This window comes from Condylura cristata, unplaced genomic scaffold (assembly GCF_000260355.1).
Source record: "Condylura cristata isolate star-nosed mole 26May11 unplaced genomic scaffold, ConCri1.0 scaffold00003, whole genome shotgun sequence".
In the NCBI taxonomy this organism is placed as follows: domain Eukaryota; kingdom Metazoa; phylum Chordata; class Mammalia; order Eulipotyphla; family Talpidae; genus Condylura; species Condylura cristata.
This window is the reverse complement of record NW_004567104.1, coordinates 29,719,376-29,743,656: the sequence shown is the minus strand read 5'-3', so window position 1 is coordinate 29,743,656 and position 24,281 is coordinate 29,719,376. Positions and strand designations below refer to the sequence as shown.

The window sequence follows — 24,281 nt, the reverse complement described above, 5'->3', positions numbered from 1 at the left end:
AAGGTCAGCTTTAGGTAAAGTTCTTCACTTCCCTGTGGTTTAAGCTATGCTATGCTATGCTATGCTAACACAGGTCTGGTCACTGCCATGATAGATCAATAATTCTAAGATCTGGCTCCACTGTAGGCAATGTTACCACTTTACTGGTGATATATCTCGTGAGAAGCAAATGGGAGCCTGAGGTCGTAAGTTTAACAATAAGGCCTAAGTGGGGAAGAAATCTGCCTAATACTACAAAAAACTTCTCAAGGCTGAAAGGCTTGGGAAAAAAGATTGTTCGATTCTGGGGGATACTGTAGGTTCTGATTTGAACAAGGAACAGATAAAGTTGGGAAAATGTAATTTACTAGCAGGAGAGAAAAGGAAAAGATGACAATCAGGTCAGTCTTTCCAACTAAGCCACACAGACTAATCAGCTTCCTTGTGGATGGGCTCTAACCTCAACTCACAGCTAAGCCAGAGCACACATTCCCTTAATTGGGAAGAAAGATATTGAAAAAGCTACCATTTACACCAGTTCACTTCAGTTTTTTTTTTTCCTCATTTAGTATAAAAATAGTACAAACTTCAACCCACTCAAATTAGGCTTCCATCTATGTGACTCCAATATTACACTGAAACTATTTCTGGCCTCAACTTTTTGTACCTAGTGAATATTTCACTGCCATTTTCTTTTGTTCTTTTCTTCACTTAACAAGGCGGCCACTAAATCCTCCTCGAACATTCTTGTTCTTGGCTCCCTTGACACTGCCTCTTTGGTGTTCCTTCTTCACAGCCCACACCTCCTTGACTGGGTCTTTTTTTTTAAAGGATTTTTAAAATTTTTGCATACAAGAGCTGGGGTGTGTAGGCCAAAGGTGTGGGGGGTGGGTATGTATGAGAGGATTCACCAGAGTGGGGAGGATTGACTGAAATTCACTGCTGAGGGGATCAATGAGTGAGACAGGAGAGGTCTGCTATACTATAGCTGTATGGGTCAGCTCCCTAGTGAGGGATAGAACTCATGCTGCAGTGGCTGTGGATAGCTTCATAGCTAAGAATTAACCCCTTGTGCCACCAGGGAAGCCCACTGGGTCTTTTTATGTTGACTGATCTCCAGATATGGGTTCTGAGCCCTCTTCATTCTTTCCCTTATTCTTGGGTATTAAACTCCATCTATAATGTTGATTTCTGAAATCTCTTAATTCCAACCCTCTTCTTGAAGCTTGAGTCAAGTCTCACTTCCTTTACTAAACCTGCACTTCAAGGCATCAGTTTTAACACATCCAAATTTCTCCCCCACCAAACCTGCTTGGTCCACTTTTCTTCTTGACTCCATAATACCATTATTTACCCACCTGCCAGAAATGTGTCATTCTTGGTTTTCCTTCCCTTAGTCACATCTAATCAAGCCGTCTTTTTAATTTTTACTTTCAAACTGCACCTCTATTCTATATATTGCTTTCCAGTTCTGCTGCCTCTACTTTGTTCCAGGTGACCTATTTTTACTTAATCATTGCAGTAGGCTCTTTTTTGGTCTCTTCCAATCCACTCTCCACATAAGAACAGCTTTTCATTACACTCAGAAAAATACCCAAACTTATTATGGACTTGTTTGATCTGGATCTTACTCATTTTTTGCCATCCTTTTGTTCAGTACAAGCTAGACACATGGCCTTCTCTCAGTATTTTAAATACATTAACTTTCCAGTCTATGGCCATTATAATTATTGCTCTGCTTGTAAGTTTCCCTCCTATTCTTTTCATACACATACACACACACACACACACATTTACTTATGCATAAAAGAACTAGGGTACAGGCCAGAGGTGCAGGGGTGAGAGGATTCACCAGAGAGAGTGGGGAGCAGAAAAGACAAACAGAGTGAAAGACATTGCTAAGGGTGGCAACGGAAGAGTCAGGAGGTCTGCCACACTATGTGGGTCAGGAGTATCAATCTCATGCTGCAGTGGCTGCAGACAGCTTCATAGTGCTGTGCTTTTACCTGCTGAGCCATTAGGGAGGGCCATTCCTCCTATTCTTAACCTGGGTCACCTTCAGGTCTTAGCCAAAATGTTTCAACTTTCCAACATCTTAGTTAAAACAGAATTGACTGCCTCCTTTTAGTTCTTCTCAGGATTTAAATCAAATCTGTATTTTTTCATGTGTATTACTTGTATTTTAACTTAAAGTAAATTAAGGGCAAAGGCTGTTTTGCTCATCACCTTCGCTCTATTAGGCACACAAGTGAGTCTAGTTAAGGCATAGTTAAGAATAAGTAACCAGTGGCTGGAGCAATGGGAAAGGTACCAATCTGGATCAGTGGAAGAGGGATGCCTACCTCTTGACCAGTCCGTAACTAGGAAGACAGGGCCTTAGAGGATGGCAAGTCCCATTTGGGATATGTTGCTGAAGCATGGGAAAGGAATACCTGCTGAGGGGAGTAGGGCAAACTGGTTACTATGTAAGCCAGGCAGGTTACTATGTAAGCCACAATATCATCACATACCCTGATCTTTATCTATTTAATAATTACCTTTTTCCTTCTCTTACTTAAGCTAAGTCATTATTGGTGATCTGAAAGACTAGATGCTTGAATTACCCAAACATGTTAAATATAGTATTTTATCCTTTTTAACAAGGGTAGCTAACGCAATGACTTCACAATTCAACCATTTATAGAGCACTGAATGTAAACATTTGATATACTACTAAGAGAGAGAAAAGGACATTACTGTTGACAATGGTATCATGAAATAACCTTTGTCAATAAAATCAGTGCCCTAAATATTAGACTATTAAGGCAAGTTTTAAAAATCTGTACTATATGATATAAACTACCGAAAGTAATACAAAATTTTATCTCACAAAAACAATTAGTACAAAAAAAAAAACTAATACTGAAAAGTTTTTGTGTTTATTTCCAAGATCAAATATTACAACAGGACATTTACATGTATTTATAAAAAAAATGCAGCAGTTGAATTTATAGATCAGAGGTTTCCTTGAGTTTGGTCCCTCTCTCAGCACAGTGAGCTGATGTCTTCGAAAGACACATCATCCCACTCCCCTCCCTCCCCCACCCAAGTTGTTCCACCCTCCCCAATTTCAAGTTGCAGAATCAATATAAAGCCAACTGGGTACAACACAGCAAGAATATTCACAATTTGGTACAGCCAAAACCAGAGGATCACCAACTGAGAGCAAGATCCTCATTTTATAAAGTATTTACCTACAGACTATGTGTGTCTATAGGCTTATCACACCCAGTTATCTAAGATTTCCCTGGTTTTAGATCAAGTGTTAGTTCCATTGAGTCTTAGCCAGCAGTCAAGCTCTGCTTTATCTTATGGCATGTTTTCTCCTCTTACAAGTTCAGATTTTCTATGGTCGCTACGTGTCTTTAAGGTTTTTCCCTAGCACCTTTATTACCACTTACTAAATATACAGGAGGGCCTAATATGTATTGAATAAAAACAAATTTAGAGGCTCATCCAGTTGCCCCTTGCTTACTGGTCCCAAAACTTTCTTTCTCTCCACTTTTAAGAAGAGCTGCAGAAACAAATGACATCTCCTAGCACCATGGAATTAAAAGCCCAGAAAACTGAAAATTATGTGCATTTTAGGGAGCACCTGTCAGAAACACTACAACAGAAGCACTGTCTCCACTCCACACTTATCTTCTAGGATTCAACAACAAAGTTATACTACAAATTTAGAGCCTGTCCTGCATTAAGAATGCAAATTTCACTAAGACCATCACTTCATTAAGAAAAATATGAGTACACAAACAGTCCAGGGAATCTCTAAATACTGTCAGGAACTGCTTGAGAAACACTTTAAAGCAAATACCCCAAGTTGATATCATCCAAGTCCCCAACCCACCCCCATCCCTATCCCCAACAAATTTCATTCCTTGATTAAACCTCTCTGAATAAGGAAAATGAGGTTTGCGAAATGAGAAGAAAAGTGTTTAAAAAACAATTAGTAAAGACATGCCAGAATTGGACATCCCATGACTCAAAACAAATTGTTCAAACTGAATTCATACAGAAGCATGCACAGCAACTACACACATCTGGAATTTCCATGGAACAATTAATACCTACTTAAAAAAGGACTTTGTTTCTTAAAGAGCTAAGGAAAAAAAAAAAAAAAGACACCAGATGCTTGGACGTTAACAATCAAAGGGCAACCATTCTAGAAAAAAGATTCTTAAAAAAATAAAATTGTGACTAACAGATTCATGCCAAAGCTTGGAATGGAAACCCCTCAAAGTCTAAATTGTCATATTAAGTATCAACTGGCACTCATTTCTCTATATCTAAGTAGAGAATTATCTCACAGCTTTACTGTTTCCCAGCAAGTTTTTCAAGTAGCTTTTCCAAACTGAAGGGACATGCCTAGCAAAGTAACATGACACAAGTCCCCAAGTGGGTAAGGTAAACAGCCCCGACTATAAGCTTGCTACTTACTAACTGAAAAGTAGAAGTTACATGCTACTTTCCTTCTAATTAGCAGATTAAAAGGGAATTTTCTGTTGGCAATAGTCACGCCAAGGGTGATTTAACTTAAGGGGCAATAAATTCAAAAAAGTTGTTAAAAGAATATGATTAGTGTCAAAAACCTATTTTAACTAAATCATTTAATTTACTGATATTTCCATTACTAAGAACAGGGAAGCTTTAAGAAAAAGCATACTATAAAATCATTTTGTTGAAAACAGCAAGATAGCCAACTAAGCATCAGTATTCCAGTGTCATTAACTTAAAATAGATCCTGGTCATATTATGTTCTACCTTGACTGGGGTAAAATGTAAAATGGAAGAGAATAATTCCAGGTCAAAAATCTCTCCCTTTATCAGTCAAGATGTTCATATTAAATAAAAAAACGATTTTAAGGAAAAGAGAATTACAGGTGAGAATGATTTAAAATGTTTCCCATTTTATTTACCAAGTGTGATAGTAAATGGTTCACCGTAGCCATTAAAATAACTTCTTTTGATGTGGATGAAATTTTTCTTATTTGCAGTCCAGTTTGGTTTTATTCTTCCTATTAGTAAACACAAGGGACCCTTACAAAAAATACAAAATCTTTAGGTATTTTGATCTCTATAGAGAAAATACCATTAAACAAAAGCCAAAACTTGCTGTTTGTTGCTACAGAATTAAGTACAATGCAATTTCCCATATTTAATTAACTGTTCTTAGGCAGAATACTACCACTGGCATTTGCATATTTTACCCTACAAACAAATCTGGTTAGTTTTTGGAAAACTTTACAAAAATTCTAAGTTTTTAATTCAAGTAATTCATACTGGATCACCAAGCTTTTTGAGATCATACACAAAGGAAGATCTATAAAGCCTTTTATGTCTATGAGAATGACTGAGATTATAAGCTATATAGATCATGGAGCTAACTATCTGGAATAAGATGTTTCTTAAACAGAAACTGAGCTATAAAAATAATACTCCTGTTAAATATAAGTTCATATTAACTTGTAAGAGGTATATTAACTTGTAAGAAAATGAAAATGTTACATGTTAACATTTAGAAATGAAATTTCTTAAAGTCATAATTTCTTAAAAATCATGACTAATTTTCAGAGAACTGATGTCAAAAATCTATAGAATAGAGAAAGGAAGGTAAAAGATAAAGTAGGGTTAAGAGATTTTGTAATGAAGGGCCTCATCATTGTACTCAATAATTTAATGACATGAGTTCACTTCATGAGAAGAAAGCTACCAAGATCATCATAATCTCTGAAAAAAAAATCTTGATTCTAGAAGGAATGATACATAGGAGAGTCAACGACCAAATAACCATTACTAAAATGCCAAATTTCTACATGACAACTCTACATATTGGCTTAGTAAGAAAAACATTGTTACTGCTATTCTAAAAGTGTACAGAGCAATACAAAGTTTAATGGCAAGGTAGTAACTGAAATGCTAAGTATATCAATAAAGTTGAATATTCATAGTATACAATTATGTTTAACCTTTTCTCCAACATCTGGAAATTTGCCATGTTCATCAGAAGGGTAAGTTCTTTCTACTCTCATTTTACACATTTGTCATTAACCTACATCCATGGTTTACTACTAGTAGTTAAGTGAGTGAGAGGGAGACGGACTGTGTGTGTGTGTGTGTGTGTGTGTGTGTCTGTGTGTCTGTGTCTGTGTTGAGAGAGAGAGAGAGAGAGAGAGAGAGAGAGAAATGAAAATGGAATATGGAGATACACTCCATGGAATAATATGGTATTTTTAAAAAGTCAGTTTAATGAATCTTGTAAAACTTGTTTCTCCCAAAAGCAAGTATGAATTCTACAAATTATACAAATCTATTTCCTAACAATTGTTCAGCCAGTAACCTGCTTTGTTTAATAAGCACATAGATAAAATTTAACTCTGGTGTCAGTAAAATATTCAGTTCTCATTAATTACATTTTAGTCACACTCAGCACTAATTAGAAACACAGCATGAAGTTCTTTAAAATTAGTGAATTTTGTTTAAAAGAACACTATTAGATTAACAACTACTATATCTCCTATTTGGAGAGTTCAGCATCACAGTGAGATTAGATCAAGTTACAGGGCAAATGAAACCTGCACACAGAAAAAAAGCAAAAGAACTGATTAACAAGTCTGCTTTTAATTAGCCTAAAGGCAATATATAATAAAGGAAAAAAGACTAGAAATGTAAGATTTGGAGTGGAAAGGATGTCAGAGATAATCTTATTCAGTGGTTTACAATCTGTGAATTCCTAGAATTTCTGCAAGGGGGTTGCAATTCCATATGCACATTTACACTTTTCTCCATCTATGAATATTAAAATTCCCCATCCCTACCAAGTTTTAAAATACTCAGTCTGTTTACTAGAAAATACTGAGAACTATTGATCTGATCTAGTCCAATTCTCTGTAAGTGGCATAGTTGTAGACATACCCAAGTGCACGTATGTCTACATACAGTGCCTCTTTGCATTTTATATGTAATGTACTATACATATATTCTGTACCTGGGTAGAGAAATTCAACCTTTCCTTCACTTTTCAGTTGGTTATGGCTTCTTTTAGTATTTTCCAAAGTATCTAAGTGAGAACCATTCTTTAGTTTTGTGATCAATAATCCATTCCTATTTGAGTACTATACCTTCTTAGTGAAAAAAGTCATGCTCCAAGTCTAACAGTTAAAGTAGGAAAAACTTAAAAAACAAAACCAAAACCAAAAAAAACAGGTGAGTCATAGTGTTTACCAGTTGTCAGTTTTATTTTTCTGTGTCAACTTTCCTAAAGTCTACACTACTCTTTCCCTTTACCAAGCTTCCATTGTAATTTAAATTTAGCCCCCCCCCAAGTAAACCTTTACACATTTCCCAATTGCCTAAAAATAATGGTGTAAATAAGATCTCACAGGCCTAGTGCAAATCACTCAAGCTTTAAGAAGAAATTAAGTAATTTACAGAGCCAAACAATGGGAATATGACCTTTTTGGCAAATTAATTTATCAATGTAGGAGACCATAAGCACTGAAGTGAAAGAATAAATTCTGGGTGCCAATTTCAATTTTGCCACATTCTGTGACATTCTGAAAATGTTCTCAGAAATTCAATTTTCTTCCTTATCTATAAAATGGGGAAAATTACATTTTGAATAGAAGAGTAAAATTTACATGCTAATTACTCAGAGTAGATCCCTGTTCTTCCTTCATTTAGATGCTTTTTCCTTTTTCTGGTTTATTCCCAAATAAATTCAAGAGATTCCCCTGAATATTTTCATGCCCTCCCACTACTTCTCATTCATCTTCCTGATATTTGTCTGTTATTACTCAAAGTCAATCTTGTTCTTTTCCTCTCGCCTTTCAAAATCTTTCAAGTTGTTTCCAATATGTACAAATGATTAATCTAAACTAATCTCATTGGCCTCACTTAATCTATTCATTAAAACCTTTCAAAGAGCAAAGGAATTTGTAGCAGAAATAACACAAACTAGAGGAAGCATACTCTTTTAAGTGGATTAAGTTGTTGAGCAAAGCAATACTCCTCATTTCCTCTTCTCATGAATAATCCATAATCCCTCTCCCATGGGACTTGATATCAAATTCAGGATATTATACTTTTGCCTCAAAATAAAATCTATATTTTATACTCTCAATACTCCAGTTGTATTTAAGCTGGATGAGTATTGCAAGTTCTATTTCTTTGATATACTTACTTCAATCACTTTGTGTATACCTGGTGATCTTACAGTAATCCAAGTGGAAAGTCACTTTGGTGTCTCAAAAATGGATATGCCAGGACTGAGTTTATCAAAAAAACTATGCGCTATTGTTAATGATCATGTTATTTCAGATTCTCTAGACATCTTTTATGAAGAGAAACTACTAAGAAAAAGAATAAAATAGAGTCCTATAGGGAAAGTTCTTGACGTTTTTGATAGATTTGGGTTTTAGCTATGACTCTGCTGGGAGTGGTGATGGGTGTCATCACAGAACCGAAGCTAAGTATACCCTCACTTCTTACCCTGTGCTTCCCTGAATTTTCAGAATTTCTGACTTTGTCTACTACCAACAATATTTGTTCATCTTCTAATGAACCTTTGATAGAATATAGCTCTACTCTTCAGATAGCAAGTATTTTATCCAAGTTCAGAGATACAGCTGAGGAATTAACATGAAAACCATGTCTCAATAAATCAGAAGCTGCTAGCTAGTTAGCTTTTGAGACTATGAAAAAAACACCAAAGTGGTATTACTCAGCCACCAATCTAAAGAGAGAACTTTGACTCAAGGTATAAATGAAATTGTAATTATATAAATATATTTATAAATATTTATACAATTATATACTTATACATAAGCACTTACACAGACTTAGAAAAAACTGTAGGAACATTAATTCAAAAGGACTCACTGAAGAATAAACAGAATTTTCCATGATTTCCTTGAAGAGATACATAACTCATTCTTAGGGAGGGTCCCTCAAATTCCAACCATTAAAACCATATTTTCTAATTGTGTACTAGCAACATATAAGCATCTTTTTTTTTTTAAAAAAAACCTTTGTGTTGCAAGAGTAAAGTAGATGGGAGCCTAGGATACAAACAATAGCAATTATGTTCCTCGAGTAGGAGAATCAATCTAATTCCCCAATGAACAAAATAGGTCCCTTCTACATTACAATTTTATAAGTTATAAAGTTCTTATTTTGCCACCACAATCACTACTAACCCTTCAAAGGACTGTATGTATTTAAGTTCAAAATAAGAACTGAGCATATAGTGAAGCTGGTAAATCAAACAGTATTATATTGATTCAAGATGGCCTCTTCCAAATACTGAAGGAAAAAAAAAGTAAACGCTTTTGTCCACTACAATTTGAATGTGGCTTTTGTTGGCAGAAAAAACCCACAACATCTGAAGATTACTGGTAATCCCCTCCCTTAGTAAATGTTGTCTATGAATTCAACTTAGAGGTCTTCCCTTTAGAGGCTTTCAGTTTTGATACCATTTCCAAGAAAAAAGCATGAGAAATTTAAGCTCATTTAGTCACCAGAACCTTTTCGAGTCTGTTCCAACCAGGGGTAAAAAATGAACCATTTCTAACCAAAGGAAAATGGTTAGCAACTCTCAACCGCAGCTTTCTTTTCCCCCCTGGGACATACGCAAGTATGCCTTAAAGCACATAGGACAATAGATAATCATAGTGGTTACAACTACAAGCAATTGTACTACATGATTATTGAACAGCTGCCTTCGTATAGATCATTTGTGGACCCAAAAAATGGAAGGATCAAAGGAATATGCTGTACTGGCATAAAACAGCAAGCACCTTCCTATCCCAGTCACCACAATATGCTCTCTAAATGTCCAGTCCAAGACTAGCAGGATCAGTATAGTTTGAGTAATATTTGAGAAAACAGTCTCAGAATATTGCTAGGATACTGAATGCCACCCCATGCAACTCACCCTATACTTAACACTCATTCTGCCAATAACACATATCATGGAAATTATTTAAGCTATGAAGATGGGATTTTTTTGAACAAACAGAAAAAAAAATAAATATGATGAGCAATAATTATGAGATGCTTTTTCTATTAAACAAAAGCATAGATATTGTTTCGTGATATTTCCTACACAAACAACAAAACAAATTCTGTTAGAGAATTTCTTTTCCCTACTAAAAACGGGGCTTATAAAAAAGGAAGGATGTTCTAATTCCAAATCTAGCCTTTCCTTTACCAAAGGAGTCTGAGGAATAACATCATTTGATCCTGAAAAAGTGCCATGCAAGAGACCACTTTTTGGAACACACATTTCCTGCTGCCAGTACTAGGAGGTCTTATCCTTATACTTCCATTTGGTCACCAGATTTAAAAAAAAAAAAAAAAAACCAGGAAAGGAAAGAAAAGGGTAGGAGAAAGAATTAAGAGGCAGATTATAGGAAAGAGCAAGAAATAAGAGAAGGCAGGTGACTTGCTTGCCCAACTTTTGGCTCCATGGTCCTATGAGCCAAAATGCATACTCAGTGACATGGTATCTCACAGGAAAAGGGAAAAAAGGGGTAGGCTGAGAGAGGTCAGGCCATGTTGTTAATTTCTTTCCTGTACAAAGACAGTCTCTTGAGGACAAAGACCTGCCTCTTGTAATGTAATGTCATAGTCCAGATGAGAGAGTTTCCTTCGAGGAAAGTTGGTGAGAAGTTCAAAACGTTCATTTGGATATCCTTTAGATTGGACATGCTTCACCAGAGCCTATGAGAAACAAGAGGAAGATAAAGCTGTTAGACAGAAATAAAAGGAGAAAGCATATTAAATAATTAAATATGTAACATTCATTTTATCATATCAGATAAGGTATTCTTTCATATAGGCAAAGTTTACCCCCTGAAAGAGCCAACATCAACTCGTTCGAATGAGGAAATAATAAGCCTATAGCCAATAATTTAGGACTAATAAGTGATATTAAAAAATACGGGGTTAGGCCCTCCCTGGTGGCGCAGCAGGTTAAAGCACAGCACTGAGAAGCTAAAGCCACTTCCGCTTAAGCCAATAATTTAGGACTAATAAGTGATATTAAAAAATACGGGGTTAGGCCCTCCCTGGTGGCGCAGCTGGTTAAAGCACAGCACTGAGAAGCTAAAGCCACTTCCGCTTAAGTTCGATTCCCGCCTGCCCCGGAGGTGACCACATGGTGTGGCAGACCTCTCCTGACCCGCCCGCTGCTCCCCTCAGCAGTGTACTTCTTCGATCTGCCTGTTCTGCTCCCCACTCTGTCTCTGGTGAAGGCTCTCGCCGCCCCTGAGCCTCTGGCCTGTACCCCAGTTCTGTATGCACAAATAAATAAACCTTAAAAAAAAAATACGGGGTTATTACTATCTCCCCAGTAAACTTAACTGCTATTTACAAAACTGTTATCAATATTTTTAAATATTTTAGCATTTTCCTTCCTTCTTTTTATCAGGGGAGAAAAGTCCTTCATTCTACCAATGTCCGATCTCACCACCTATGCATTGTTTTCATGTGTTCTCAGAAGCCCTGTCAATACAGAATATTCCTTCTTTTTTTAATCTTTATAGGTTATTTTTAAATTTATGTATCCAAGAAATAGGGTATAGTCCAAAGGTGAGAGGGGTGAGAGGATCCCTCTCTGAAACAGAGTTGGGAACAGAACAAGCAGATTGACTGAAGTACACTACTGAGGTAGTGATGGGAAAGATGAGATATTTGCTGTGCCATGTGGGTCAGCCCTGTGGCAGGGGATTGAACTCATGCTGCAGTGGCGGCAGTAGCTTCACTGTGCTAAGACAACTCTTTGCACTACCAGGGAGGCCCCAATATTCCTTCTTTAATAATTACCTTTAATCTCACTTAAACATGCTCACTTTCCTTCAACCAACTTTTCCTTCCTCACTACTGTCCACACCCTTCTACACCACCCCACAACAGAACTTCTCATGTCCCATTCTCTCCCAAATTTTAGATCAGGGAGACAATCTGGGTTTGAGTACCATCAGGTGCAGCCCACCCACCTTTTCAAGGTAATAAATTTAGTTAGGCTTTTCTATTACATACAACACAGAAAAGTCTTGATTGGAACAGAACCTATCTGACTTACCGAAGATAGTTTGGGAAGGAAATTAAGATTCACCACAGCTAACTTTTCAATTAGTGGTTAGACAAAAATCTAATGGCTATTTCAAAGAATCATCAAGTAACCCTTTCTGGATTTACTCCAATTAATCAGTTTCTTGATTCAAGCAAACACCTCCATTAGATATACTTACTAGAAGTTTAGCTTGTTCTGGGAGAGTGATCTGTTCCCTTTTTCCATCTGGGTACCGCAACATCAGCTGTGCTTTTGGTCCTAAGGGAAGGGTTAAAAAGAAAAAGATACAAGAAGACAGCTTAAAATAGAAGACTAAATTAAATTAAACATAGAACTAGATTACTTCCATAATATTTAAATTTTAAGTATAGCAAATGTAGTATGTAACTCACCATTTACATCTATTCCCTCTATTATTCCATCTGATTTTTCAGGGGACATCTCCAGTATTTCTGAATCCACAGCTGGTAATCCTTGGTGGTTTGTGGTTGTCCCGGGCTCAGTTCTAGCTGGGGGCTCAGTTAGTGGCCTTCTGTTCTCCTCTTTTCTATGCCCCAAATCTTTATGGGGAGACTTTCGGGACTTAGCAAGATTCTCTATCTCCTCTTCTTCATCAGAGCCACAAACGGATATGAACTCCTCACTGCCAGAAAAAAGTTCAGATTCAGATTCTTCATCTGAGCGGCTATCCTGTTTTGTCTGTGTTGAATCAAAATGTGTCTCTTGCAAGGAGGCTCTGATGGCAGCTTCTAGCTGGCTGTCTTCACTTGCATCTATAAGGCTCTCCTGCGAGATGCAGTCATAAAACATGGGTGGAAAGAAAAAGAAAACAGTTAAACCAAAAAATAGATAGTTAAGTCAAATAGGGCATAAGAAATGTAATAGCTTACCATTATTCTTATCCGCTGAATAAACATCTTCTACTAAATTTAAGTTATTTGAGGGCAATGACTTTGTCTTACACAGCCAGGTTGGAATGGATATTTTAAAAGCAAAAATAAAAAACTGTCATACCACCTGGCATAAAGATGCTGCAAAGCACAGGTCTTTTTTTTTTTTTTTTTGCATTTTTTTTTTTTTTTTTTTTTGCATCAAAAATGAGTTAAAAAAAAAGTCATTCCCTGTCCAGAAAAAGACAAAAATTAAGATTTTAAATATATATAAAGTCAAAACATTAGTCTTTAAAATGACTAAACAAAGAGAAGGATGGCTACCTTAATCATTGTATTCTTTAGCTAGCACTGCTTGGGCATAGAGAAGATCTGTAACAACTCAGTAATTATTTTGCAAAAAATCTAACAGATCTCTAACACAAAAAACAAAATATTATAAACAGGGGCAAACAAATTTCAATACTTTTCTCCTTAAGTTCTAATGTCACTGATTTTTTTGAGTTTCTGAGTTGAACTTAATTTAGGCCCAACAAAAACTACACACAAAAAAATTTGTAAAATAATTAAAACTTGAACACTGTCTATTTTATGATACCATGGAGTTATAGTTAACCTTTGTAAGATTAACAATAGTACAATCATGGTACTATGATTTTTAAAAAATAACATTTTTACCTTTTGAAGATATATGCCGAAGTATTACTGAACGAAATAATCCTGAAATCTGCTTCAGAGCAAGGTTAAAAAAAAAAAAAAAAGGAAGGGTTGCTAACAAACTATAAACTCAAGAAATTATAAACTAAGGAACCTCTTTTTTCTTTTTACTATCTACCAATTACACAATAAAACATAATAAAGAAAAAAGTTTAAAGAGATCTAAGGTTGATAGCCAACCAAAAGAGGTAACCAGATGTGCCCATATGACCCGCAATGCAGGGCAAAGGAGGATTGTGAGTCAAACAATGAAATTACACAGTATGTAGAGTTTGATTTTAGACTGCTCAGAGCAAACACTACTGGCTTCCTATCCAACATCTTCTCCTTTGACTCCTTACTTACAGAACTCTAACCACAGGTACATAAGAGGAAAAAAATAAAACTCAAGTGCACAGAAGGAAAAAGAGAAAACAAATCAAAGACCTAGAAAGCAAAAAAAAAAGTGAAACTACAGCTGGTTCTTTGAAAATGAGTAAAACTGAAAAGCCTCTATCCTGACTCAGAAAAAAAAGAAGTCACAAATTATCAACAAGAGGATTAAAATAGGGGATATCACCAAGGACACCACAAATGTTACAGGAATAACAAGGAAATATAAGGAATAACTCTATGTCAATATATTCACAACCCGTTAGAGATAATGGACAAATTCCAACTGAATAGCCCCACATATATCAATGAAATTGAATCTGTAGTTTAAAACTAACCATAAAAAAACTACAGGCTGAAGTTGCTTCACTGAAGATGCCATCAACTAATAAGGAAGAAATAATACCAATTCTACAGAAAACAAGAAATACTTTCAACTCACTGAAGTTACCACTAACCTGATGCCAAAATGAGACAGACATTAGAAGATATTACAAGGAAAATAAAACAAAACCCAATAAAACTATAAATTAATAGCTATTATGAACATACACACAAAACGTATTGACAAAATCTCAGTAAATCAAACCTGACAACATATTATCAAAAATAATATATCAAAACCAAATGGATTTTAGCCCAGAAATAAATGGTTGGTTTAACATTAAAAAAGAAAACTACACAATCATCTCAAATGTAAAAAATCATGACAAAATTCCCTTATGATAAAAACAGCAAACTAGAAATAGAAGGAAAATTTCTCAACCCAATAGTGTATCTCTAAGAAATACATAGATAACATCAATCTTAATGATGAAAGATTAAATAATGTCATGCCAATGTAAGAAAAAAATTAAGGGTGTCTCAATACTACTACTTTGTTCTGGAGATCCTCACTTTAAAAAAAAAGGTATAAAGATTGGAAATAGAATTAATCTATTTGCTGAAAACACAGGTTATCTTATAGAAAATTTTACAATCTAAGAATAAAGTGCTAAAACTAAAAAGTGAGTTTTGCAAAGCTACAAGGTCATAGATAAAACTACAAAACATGGTTAAGAGAAATACAAAATTCAGAGAAACATATGCTATGTTCATGGACCTAAAACAGTATTGTTAAGGTGTTAATTTCCTTCAAAATGAATCATAGCTCACATAATTCCAAAGTCCCAGCAATTTCTTTGTAGAAAGAAATAAATAGATTTGAAAACTTACATGGAAATACAAAGGACCTGAAAAAACCAAAACAACTATAAAAAACAAAGTTACAGGACTTACACTATGCAATCCAAGACTTATTTAAAGCTGCAGTATTCAAGTCAGTGAAATACTGATCTAAAGAAACACATATCAATCATTAGAAAGACTATATAAATCCACACCATACGTAATTTTTGACAGAGATGCAAAGGCAATTCAGTGAAGAAAGGATAATCTTTCAACAAATGTTGATGGAATAAGTTTACTGAGATATGCAAACAAACAGAAAATCCAACTTTTCCCTACCACCATATACAAATATTTATCATGGACTTAACAGCTAGACCTAAAAATATATGGGGATAAAATCTTGGGTTAGGGTAAGGTATTTTTAGATAAAACAGAAAGCACAAAGTCTAAAAAATAAAAAGTAGATTTCATTAAAACTTGCTTTTCAAAAAACACTATCATGAAAGGATAAGCAAGCAACAAATTGGGAGAAAAATATACAAGCCATATATTTTATGAAGGGCTTATATATGAAATATAAAAAGAATAACGAAAATGCACTAAGTTATATGACATCTCTCTCCCCCAATGAATTAAGAGATCTGAAAACACTTCAACCACAAGACAGCAGAAAGCACATGAAAAGGTGCTCATATCAAAATTTGTCCAATTGTAAATGTTAAGTATGCTCAGTTTATTATACATTTATACTTTATAGCTATGCTTCAAAGCTATAAAACTGTTTACAGTAAAATAAACATAATACCTCTCTCTCATGCATGCACACAAGCAAACAGATGTGTCCACCACATGATAGGCAATGGCTTAGCCTGACTGCTGATAATAGTGTCCTAAATAAATTGACATTAAAGAATACTATGATGAATATTGCCAGCTTCCTATCTTATACCCAGTCTTCTTTGCTTTCTTATTAACAGAATCTCAACTTTCTCTCTATACTGTTGTTTCCACCTGAATAAAACTTTTCTTGAGTAATTGGAGAAAATAAAATTCTGTATTACCCCTTGCAAGCAGCCAGCTATGCTTTTTTTAAATGGACACTATTCTAACTGAAAACTTAAGAAGATTTTTCATCACTTCATGATACAGAATGCTAAAATGACATCCTCTAAAGCTAACTGTACCCTCACTACCATCATACCGGAAAGGTAACAATTCCTAATGTGAGATTTTTTGAAGGTCTTTTACACAATTTTACACAAGACATTTATATACAATTACATCTAAATGCCCAACACCACTACTGAGTTATACTTACTGAACGGGCACATTTTTTGGGGGGGCTGCTAGAAAGTCCATCCAATTGTCCATGTTCACCCAGAAATCCTGTTACTTGGTCCAAGAAAGAAGATACATCTAACTGGTGCCATTCTACTAGTTTCTGACCTGAAAATTAAAAGTCAGGACATATAATAAAATTAACTTTTTGAGATTTTATTTATATGTTTATTCATACAAGAATTGGGGTATAGACTACCGGTTTAGGGAGTGAGAAGATTCACCAGAGACACAGTGGGAAGCAAAACAGGCAGATATACTGAAATACACTGCTAAGGGGAGCAGAGGGTGAAAAAGAAGAGGGCTGACACACCATATGTAGGTTAGCTCATTGGACAGGGATTGTACACCGGTGCAGCAGTGATAGCATTGGGACTTACCCCTACGCCATCAAGGAGGCCCCCTAAAATCTGAACATTTTTATCAAGTATTTCTTTCAGCATATACATAATTCAAATTTACATATCCTCACTCTTTACTATCCTAAGTTACCTAGAAGATACATTATTTCTATAACCAAGCTAGAGTTCCCAGCTATCATCATAAGTCCACTATCATTTAGAAAGAAAAAATTCAGCAAAGCATTATCTATATAAAACTTTATTGCTTAAATAGCAAAACCAGTTATATCCACTGCTTTTCTGGTAGTATTATAAATGAACGAATTATTTTAAGTAATAGTACATGAACAACAGTATTTTAAATAATAGAAAACCTGGTACCTTATGTAAAATGACCAAAAAAAGATGATATAACAGTCTTTGAAAGAACAGTATAATACCCAAAGCTGTCAGAAAAACTCTTCACCTAAATTACTGACTATTCTGAAAATGAACCCAAATAATAAATAACAATTACTTAAGTAACTGAAAGATAAGCAATATATAAGGCTTTAAGTTAATAAAAATCTTACCTGTCCGTGGATCCAAAATAGAAACATATGGGAAATCCCCAAGCTTATAAAACTGTATGTATCTCTGACCTTCTTCACTGTCATGATAAACCTGGTTAAATCATTGATATTATTAAAAAAAAAAGTCAGTCTTTAAAAAAATATCAACTATCCTTGTTATATACCCAAAACAATTCTCCAGCTATATATTTGGTATACAATGGGCATGCACTACATTACAGAGAAAATAAAGATTATTTGATTTGAATCCCCTTAACTTCTTGCACTTAACTCATTCGGGGGTTAGGGGGGATACACACACACACACACACACTCATTTATATACATATATATATTTTAAAAATATATATACTTTAAAATATGTATGTATACTTTTATATATATATATATTTAAAGATTTATTTATTTATGCATACAAGGACTAGGCACAAGGCCAGGCCAGAGGTACAGGGGTGAGATGATTCACCAGAGACAGAGTGGGGAGGAGAACAACTGTATCTACTGAAATATACTGCTGAGGGAGTAGCAGGATATAAAGGAGAGGTATTCTATACCATGTAGGTTAGTTTCCTGGTTAAGGATCAAACTCATGCTACAGTGGCTGCAGATAGCTTCACAGTGCTGAGACTTAAAACCCTGTACCACCAGGGAGGCCCCCTTCTGAAAATATTTATTAATATTATCTACTCTTCTTTCCCAGTTCTGAAGAGGTATTGCTCTTCTTATTTATCTGACCAGCTATGTGATTCCTGAGTGTCACCTATTACCTTAGTAATTCATAAGATAATTCCTGAGATCATAATCTTAAGTGCCTAGCATAGCGCCAGAAAGAGATGCTCAATCAGTAGGTATTGAATAAAATGTTACCATCCATAAAAAACACTGAATTTAGGAGCCTATAAACATGAACAGGCAGGTTATTAACATTAGTGTATTTTATGGGGGGGGGGGGGAATTAACTTCTTTCATTTTTATTTTCTATGATTTTTCATAAACAAAAACTGTAACAAGAGCATCTAACCTTAGCTTGAAATTTTAAAAAGAAAACTAGAGCCAACAAGAGTAAGTGATGACCTGAAGATCATCACTAGATCATCAAATAAAGCTAAAATTTAAGTTAGTCAAATCTTTTTCCATTACTCAAAGATCTACATTAGCACTATCAACAGGTGCCATTAAATGGCGCAAGCATTTAAAGTGCAGTACTATGAAGCTATCTGCAGCCACTATAGCATGAGTTCAATCCCCAGATAGGGGTGACCCACATGGTGCAGCAGACCTCTTCTGTTTTGCCTGCTGCTCCCTCAGCATTGTATTTCAGTCAGTCTACCTACTCTGCTCCCCACTCTGTCTCTCATGAATCTTCTTACCCCCTCACCTCTGGCTTGTACCCCAGTTTTTGTATGAATAAATAAATAAATCTCAAAACAAATAACTACAGTTACAGAACATTTTAAATTACATATGATATAGGGAAACCAAATAAGGGACGGGGGGGGAAAAAACAATTAAAAAAAAAAACAACAACAACAATGCAACAAACTAAAAAAAAAAATCAGACAACTATAAATCAGAGACATTCTGCAGGGGAGGGAAAAGGAGAGGATACAAAACTCAGGTGGGAAAAGCACAAGGGACTTAGGTGATGGTGAACAGGGATGAACTGGTGATGGCAATTCTACAGGGGTAAATAGGTAGTGGAAATTCTATGGGGATAACACCTGATGTAAAATATACACAAATAAAGAAAAATTTTTTAAAAGGTCAAATATGTGAGCTGAAAAAAATAAGTAAATTATATATATATAGCTCATATTTTATTTCTTTTTAAAAAGATTTATTTATTTATGCATACAAGAACTGGGATACAAGCCAGAGGTTCAGGGTGTGAGAGAATTCACCAGAGATATAGTGGAAAGCAAACACAGTGCTGAGGGGAACAGCAAGCAGGTCAGGAGAGAGCTATGCCATGGGGGCCACCTCTCTTACCAGGAATCAAACTCATGCTATAGTAGCTGTGGTGCTTCAAATTGCTAACCAGTTGCACCAGCAGGGAGGGCCCTCACATTGTATTTCTACTGAACATAGCACAGTTATACACTATATCAAGACTTACATTATCACATGACTTAGCTTTTTTATCTGTCTTTTACTTGGATGTTCTTTGCTGTTGTTCTTTCACTTATATTTACTGTTTTATATTTATTACGGGAAGAGTTCTGCATTTTCAAATGTTATAATTTAACTCATTTCTTCCCCCTCATCCTCTCTCCATTTGTAACCTAGTTCCTCCTCTCTAATATTCTATTACTACAAAAGTAAAATACTACATAAACTAATTCTTCATCTCACCTGCCAGAAAATAAAATGTTCCCGGATGATATTCTTCACAGCTTCATTGCTCCATACATCACGGTTGAGGCACTGACAGGCAAAGTCTTGAACATTTTGAATATTTATCATGAGCCACTTATTTTGCATCTGGCCACATTCTTTAGCCTGTAAAAGTTATACATCATTTACTAGTAGCAATTTCTAATTGGTAACTGCAATTCTGAATTTCAGAATTCAGAAATTGACCTGTTTTCACACAATTACTAAACTTTTTCCTTCAAGAGTAACCTCTAAGGCTTTTTGTATAAATACACTTTATATACAGATATATGTGTGTATATATATAAATAACTGTCTTTTTTCAAGACATTTTCAAATTTAAAATAATTTTCTTTCATTCATTATTATTTGTTATAATGGCTGAATTTCTATTTCACATTTAAACAAAAACCTGAAAAGTATTTAACAAACTTAAGGTCAATGAGTCACATAGTTCTATCATATCATCTCTTCCAGTCTCTATCCGTAAATATACTTCTCCTTTTCAATACTTGTATCCAGTGTGTATATCACTTTATGCTGCTTTACTGTCTTCAAATTTTTTCATACACATGAAAATATCATATTCATCTCGATTATTATGCATATTTTCTTACAAGTGGATTTTAAAGACTGAAACTGTAGGATCAAATATTATCTCCAGGAAACCCCCAATTTATAACACAAATATCAACCACTGAAATTGCAAGAGAATTCACAGATAAGACTTAAATCAACAACTTACAGTTTCAAAGCTGCCTTTATGCATCAAATCAATGGGTGGCCGGAATAAATCAGCAAGGGTAGTTAGTTTCTTATCTATTGCTCCTCCATTTCTTAATTCCTGTTCTTGCCGAACTGTAACACAGGAGTTTAAGAAGGTTTTCAATTAGCCATAAAGTAGTGAACAAAATATGTAGTGCTAATTTTTAAAAAGGATGAACTGCAAAAATTACTTAAAATGTGCTTGACCTCAAAAGCAAATGCAAAGTTCTAATGTGACTGAGAAAAAATACAAAAGGAAGTTGGGAAGCTAGATTTAAGCCCTGGTGATACTCTCTAGTCAAAAAGGAATAAAAGGAGATATTTACATTAGGATCATCAATCAAAAAAATTGCCTTCACATATTCAAAATTAACATTAGTAGAGGAGAAAACTTTCATCTCCATTAATCTATTTTTGAAAGTGATTCTAATTTACCTGCTGTTTCTTGCTACATTACCCATATTTAAAGATTCTTAAATGAGAGGGTAACCACTGCTGTCACCTTCTGGGAGTTACAGGAGTCACTGGATTACCTGAATGAGTCTGGCTCCCCCTTTAACTATCTGTGCTTCAATGCACACAATATAAATCAATTATAAAATGAAACATGTTCCAAGGATTTTTCATATATTCTATAAATGTAATTACTTTTCTCTCACATTTCATTGCTAAATCAGCATTAAGGACATGATTCTCATTCTAACTTATACCACACAATGATATAAATTTTCCAAACAACTTAGCCAAATGTTTATACCAGTCACTGTGGGTAGTGTGGCTTTTTCTTCTATTTTTCAATCTCCTACAATAACCACTTTCATTATGGTCCATTCCTGAAACTTATCAGGGTCCTGAAGATCCACTTAATTCATTATAGTCAGCATTCAAATGTTTGTCCAGAAACTGATTTTATAAATTACCAAATTTTTTAGATTATGTCCATCAATCTTGTTATTTTTGTATAATCAAAGAGGTTAGAATTTGGAACAATTCAGTTCAAGGGCAAAGTAGTAATTATCATAGACTGAATTCATAGTTTCACTTTTTAAATAAGGTGCATCCTCGAAAGTAATTGGGCCTAATATTAATCATGTAGAACAAATTAGGATATTAACCTATATGGTGATGTACGGGTTTTGCCACCTCATGGTTTTAACTGTGAGGGGGAAAAAGACAAGGCAGGGGGAGAAAAGAAAAGACAAACTGGTCCATAGATACCTACTAGTTTCAGTTTGAAAATCCCGGAAACCATCAAATATTGAGCGTGCAGGTCGTCGCCTTTTAGGAGCTTTAAGGGAAAAAACAGAATTGATACAAAAATGTAGACATTAATTTTGAATAAATTGTACAAACTTTCTTATTAAAGGTATTTAGTGTTTCAAAATACTTAATAGATTCATTACGGTACCTCCTTTGGGAAAAAAAAAGTATTTTCAAACATTGAAGGCATTCAGGTATTAACTCAGCCTATCTTTGACCAAAGCATTTCATTTCACAAATTAGGAAATTGAGGTCCAGTTAAGAGACTTAACCAAACTTACATAAAAAGATAAGAAGATTTTGATGTAGACTGCCTATAGAGACAAAGCTACAAATGTGCTATAAATTTCTAATTCAGGTTACAAACGTGCCATAAATTTCTAATTCAGGTTACATGAATTAGGGATCTGACTACCCTTTTAGTGTAACATTCGAGTGATTAACCCAAGTTCTAAGTCATATTTAAGAAATAGTTCTTAATGAGTGAGTGCACATGCAAAATTATAAATACCAGGAACCTTTTTTATTTGGGGAGGGGGAAAATTTTCCAGTTACATAATGGTTTTGTGTTAGAAAATAGAAACAAGGGATTATAAATGACACAACTAGACAGTGCCTATTACCCAAGGCTTTTTTTAACAGATAATTTTACAGATGATGCCTAGAAAAAAAATAATGAAAATGTCATCTTCCTTTCTGTATATGTTCTTAAGTCAATTATCAAATTGTTTACGTAACTTTTAACAAATATAGACAATGTGGGTAACAGTTATTAAGTGGACTTATAGCTAACCTAGTCACTATGTAACCAGAACATTGTTTCCTGTTGCTAACTGATGACTAGTATTAAGATTAGAGAGAAAGTACAAATTGCCCACTCTGCTTTAGGGCATCTTTCTCAACAGCCTGTATTATGCCACTATACACGGGATAATTCTTCCTCAAGGATTATTGAGTGAAAAGGAAAACAATATTAACAAAACATGTAAGGTCTCGTTTTAAAACTACCTATATATCATTTATGCATTTATCAGTATTAATATTTAAAAATCACAGGTTTAGTTTTGGACTGAATTTTTACATTTACATTCAATTTTCTTTGTACTGAATTTTTTCAAACTTTAAATATTGAGGGCCCCCTTTGTAACACACAGATTAAAGTCTCAGAGCTGATGTCTCTGAGGAGAAACAGCAGACCTCTCTTGTCTTGCCCACTTCTCCCCAACAATGTTTCTCAGTAGATCTATCTTTTCTGCTCCCCACTCTGTCTCCAGTGAATCCTTTCAACCCCTGCATCTTTACACTCCAGTTCTTTAATGCATAAATAAATAAATAAAATGAATCTTTTTTTAAAAAATGTAAATATTGTGGCCCTCCTTGGTGGCGCAACGGATTAACCCCTGCACCTCTGGCCTGTACCCCAGTTCTGTATGCATAAATAAATCTTTAAAAAAAATGTCCAGTTTCCTTTACAAAAATTTAAATACTGAATTATTATTATTATTATTATTTTCCTTTTAAAGGAATGGGGGATGTATTCTTTTCAATCTTGGAACTATTTCTGGTCAAGAGTTCTTATTTCAAATATATCTATTTTTTGCAGGAAAATATAGCTTCTCAAAACACCTTCTTAAAACTAGTTCAGCCACTTTTTAAATTAATAGCAATTAAGAAAGTAGGGGTATGTTAGCATTAGATTAGGATAGCTACCTAAGTAGTATATTACTAAAGAGGTAGTATATAAAAGGCAGTATTCTACTTTCAAATTGCCCAAGGAAGAATAGTCAACATTCTACATTACTTAACACCAGTCCCCTACTCTCTCATGGAGGTCTTTAACTAGCCCCTTGTATTGTTAGTCTATCCAACTTCTTATTTCTTAGGCTCATATCTGCTTGCATTTATTTCCCCCTTTTTTATTCTAAATCTAAGCAACAACTTCTCAAGTCACAACACCAGGATACATTAGTACTCCTGCTTGCCTCTTCAGTAAGCGGTCTACTGACTCTTCCAAATAGCAAACATCAGTTCTTTGTATTCTCATTCTATTGTGCACACAATAGAAATGCTGACCAAAGTCAAAGAAGCTAAGCCACAAATAGCTGAGACTTAGAAAGAGCTTCATAGTCAAAATAGGAAAGTGTTCAAGTTGGGGGAAAAAAATTAGTAAGATAAGAGTTATACACTATTCCACATTTTCAAAAATCTCTTTTTTAAAAAAAAGATTTATTTATTTGTGCATACAGAACTGGGGTACAGGCCAGAGGCTCAAGGGCAGTGAGAGGCTTCACCAGAGACAGAGTAGGGAGCAGAACAGGCAAATCGACGAAGTACACTGCTGAGGGGAGCAGCGGGCGGGTCAGGAGAGGTCTGCCACGCCATGTGGTCACCT

At 34.9% G+C, this 24,281-nt stretch overlaps 1 protein-coding gene across 3 annotated transcripts in view; it reads right to left on the bottom strand.

The window, feature by feature from the left end:
- Positions 1–24,281, bottom strand: part of LOC101623086 (UBX domain-containing protein 7) — a 64,709-nt gene that overhangs the window by 17,380 nt on the left and 23,048 nt on the right. For 2 of the 3 annotated variants that reach the window (XM_012732989.1, XM_012732984.1), the window contains exons 4-11: positions 21,852–21,917; positions 20,610–20,722; positions 19,844–19,990; positions 17,492–17,582; positions 16,559–16,686; positions 12,484–12,877; positions 12,270–12,349; positions 10,624–10,737 (exon numbers count right to left, since the gene is read on the bottom strand). In XM_012732989.1, the coding sequence (XP_012588443.1) occupies positions 10,624–10,737; positions 12,270–12,349; positions 12,484–12,877; positions 16,559–16,686; positions 17,492–17,582; positions 19,844–19,990; positions 20,610–20,722; positions 21,852–21,917 (1,133 nt within the window). Of the gene's footprint in view, positions 1–10,140; positions 10,738–12,269; positions 12,350–12,483; positions 12,878–16,558; positions 16,687–17,491; positions 17,583–19,843; positions 19,991–20,609; positions 20,723–21,851; positions 21,918–24,281 lie in introns of those variants that run through there. The other variant, XM_004675130.1, reaches the window with a different exon arrangement.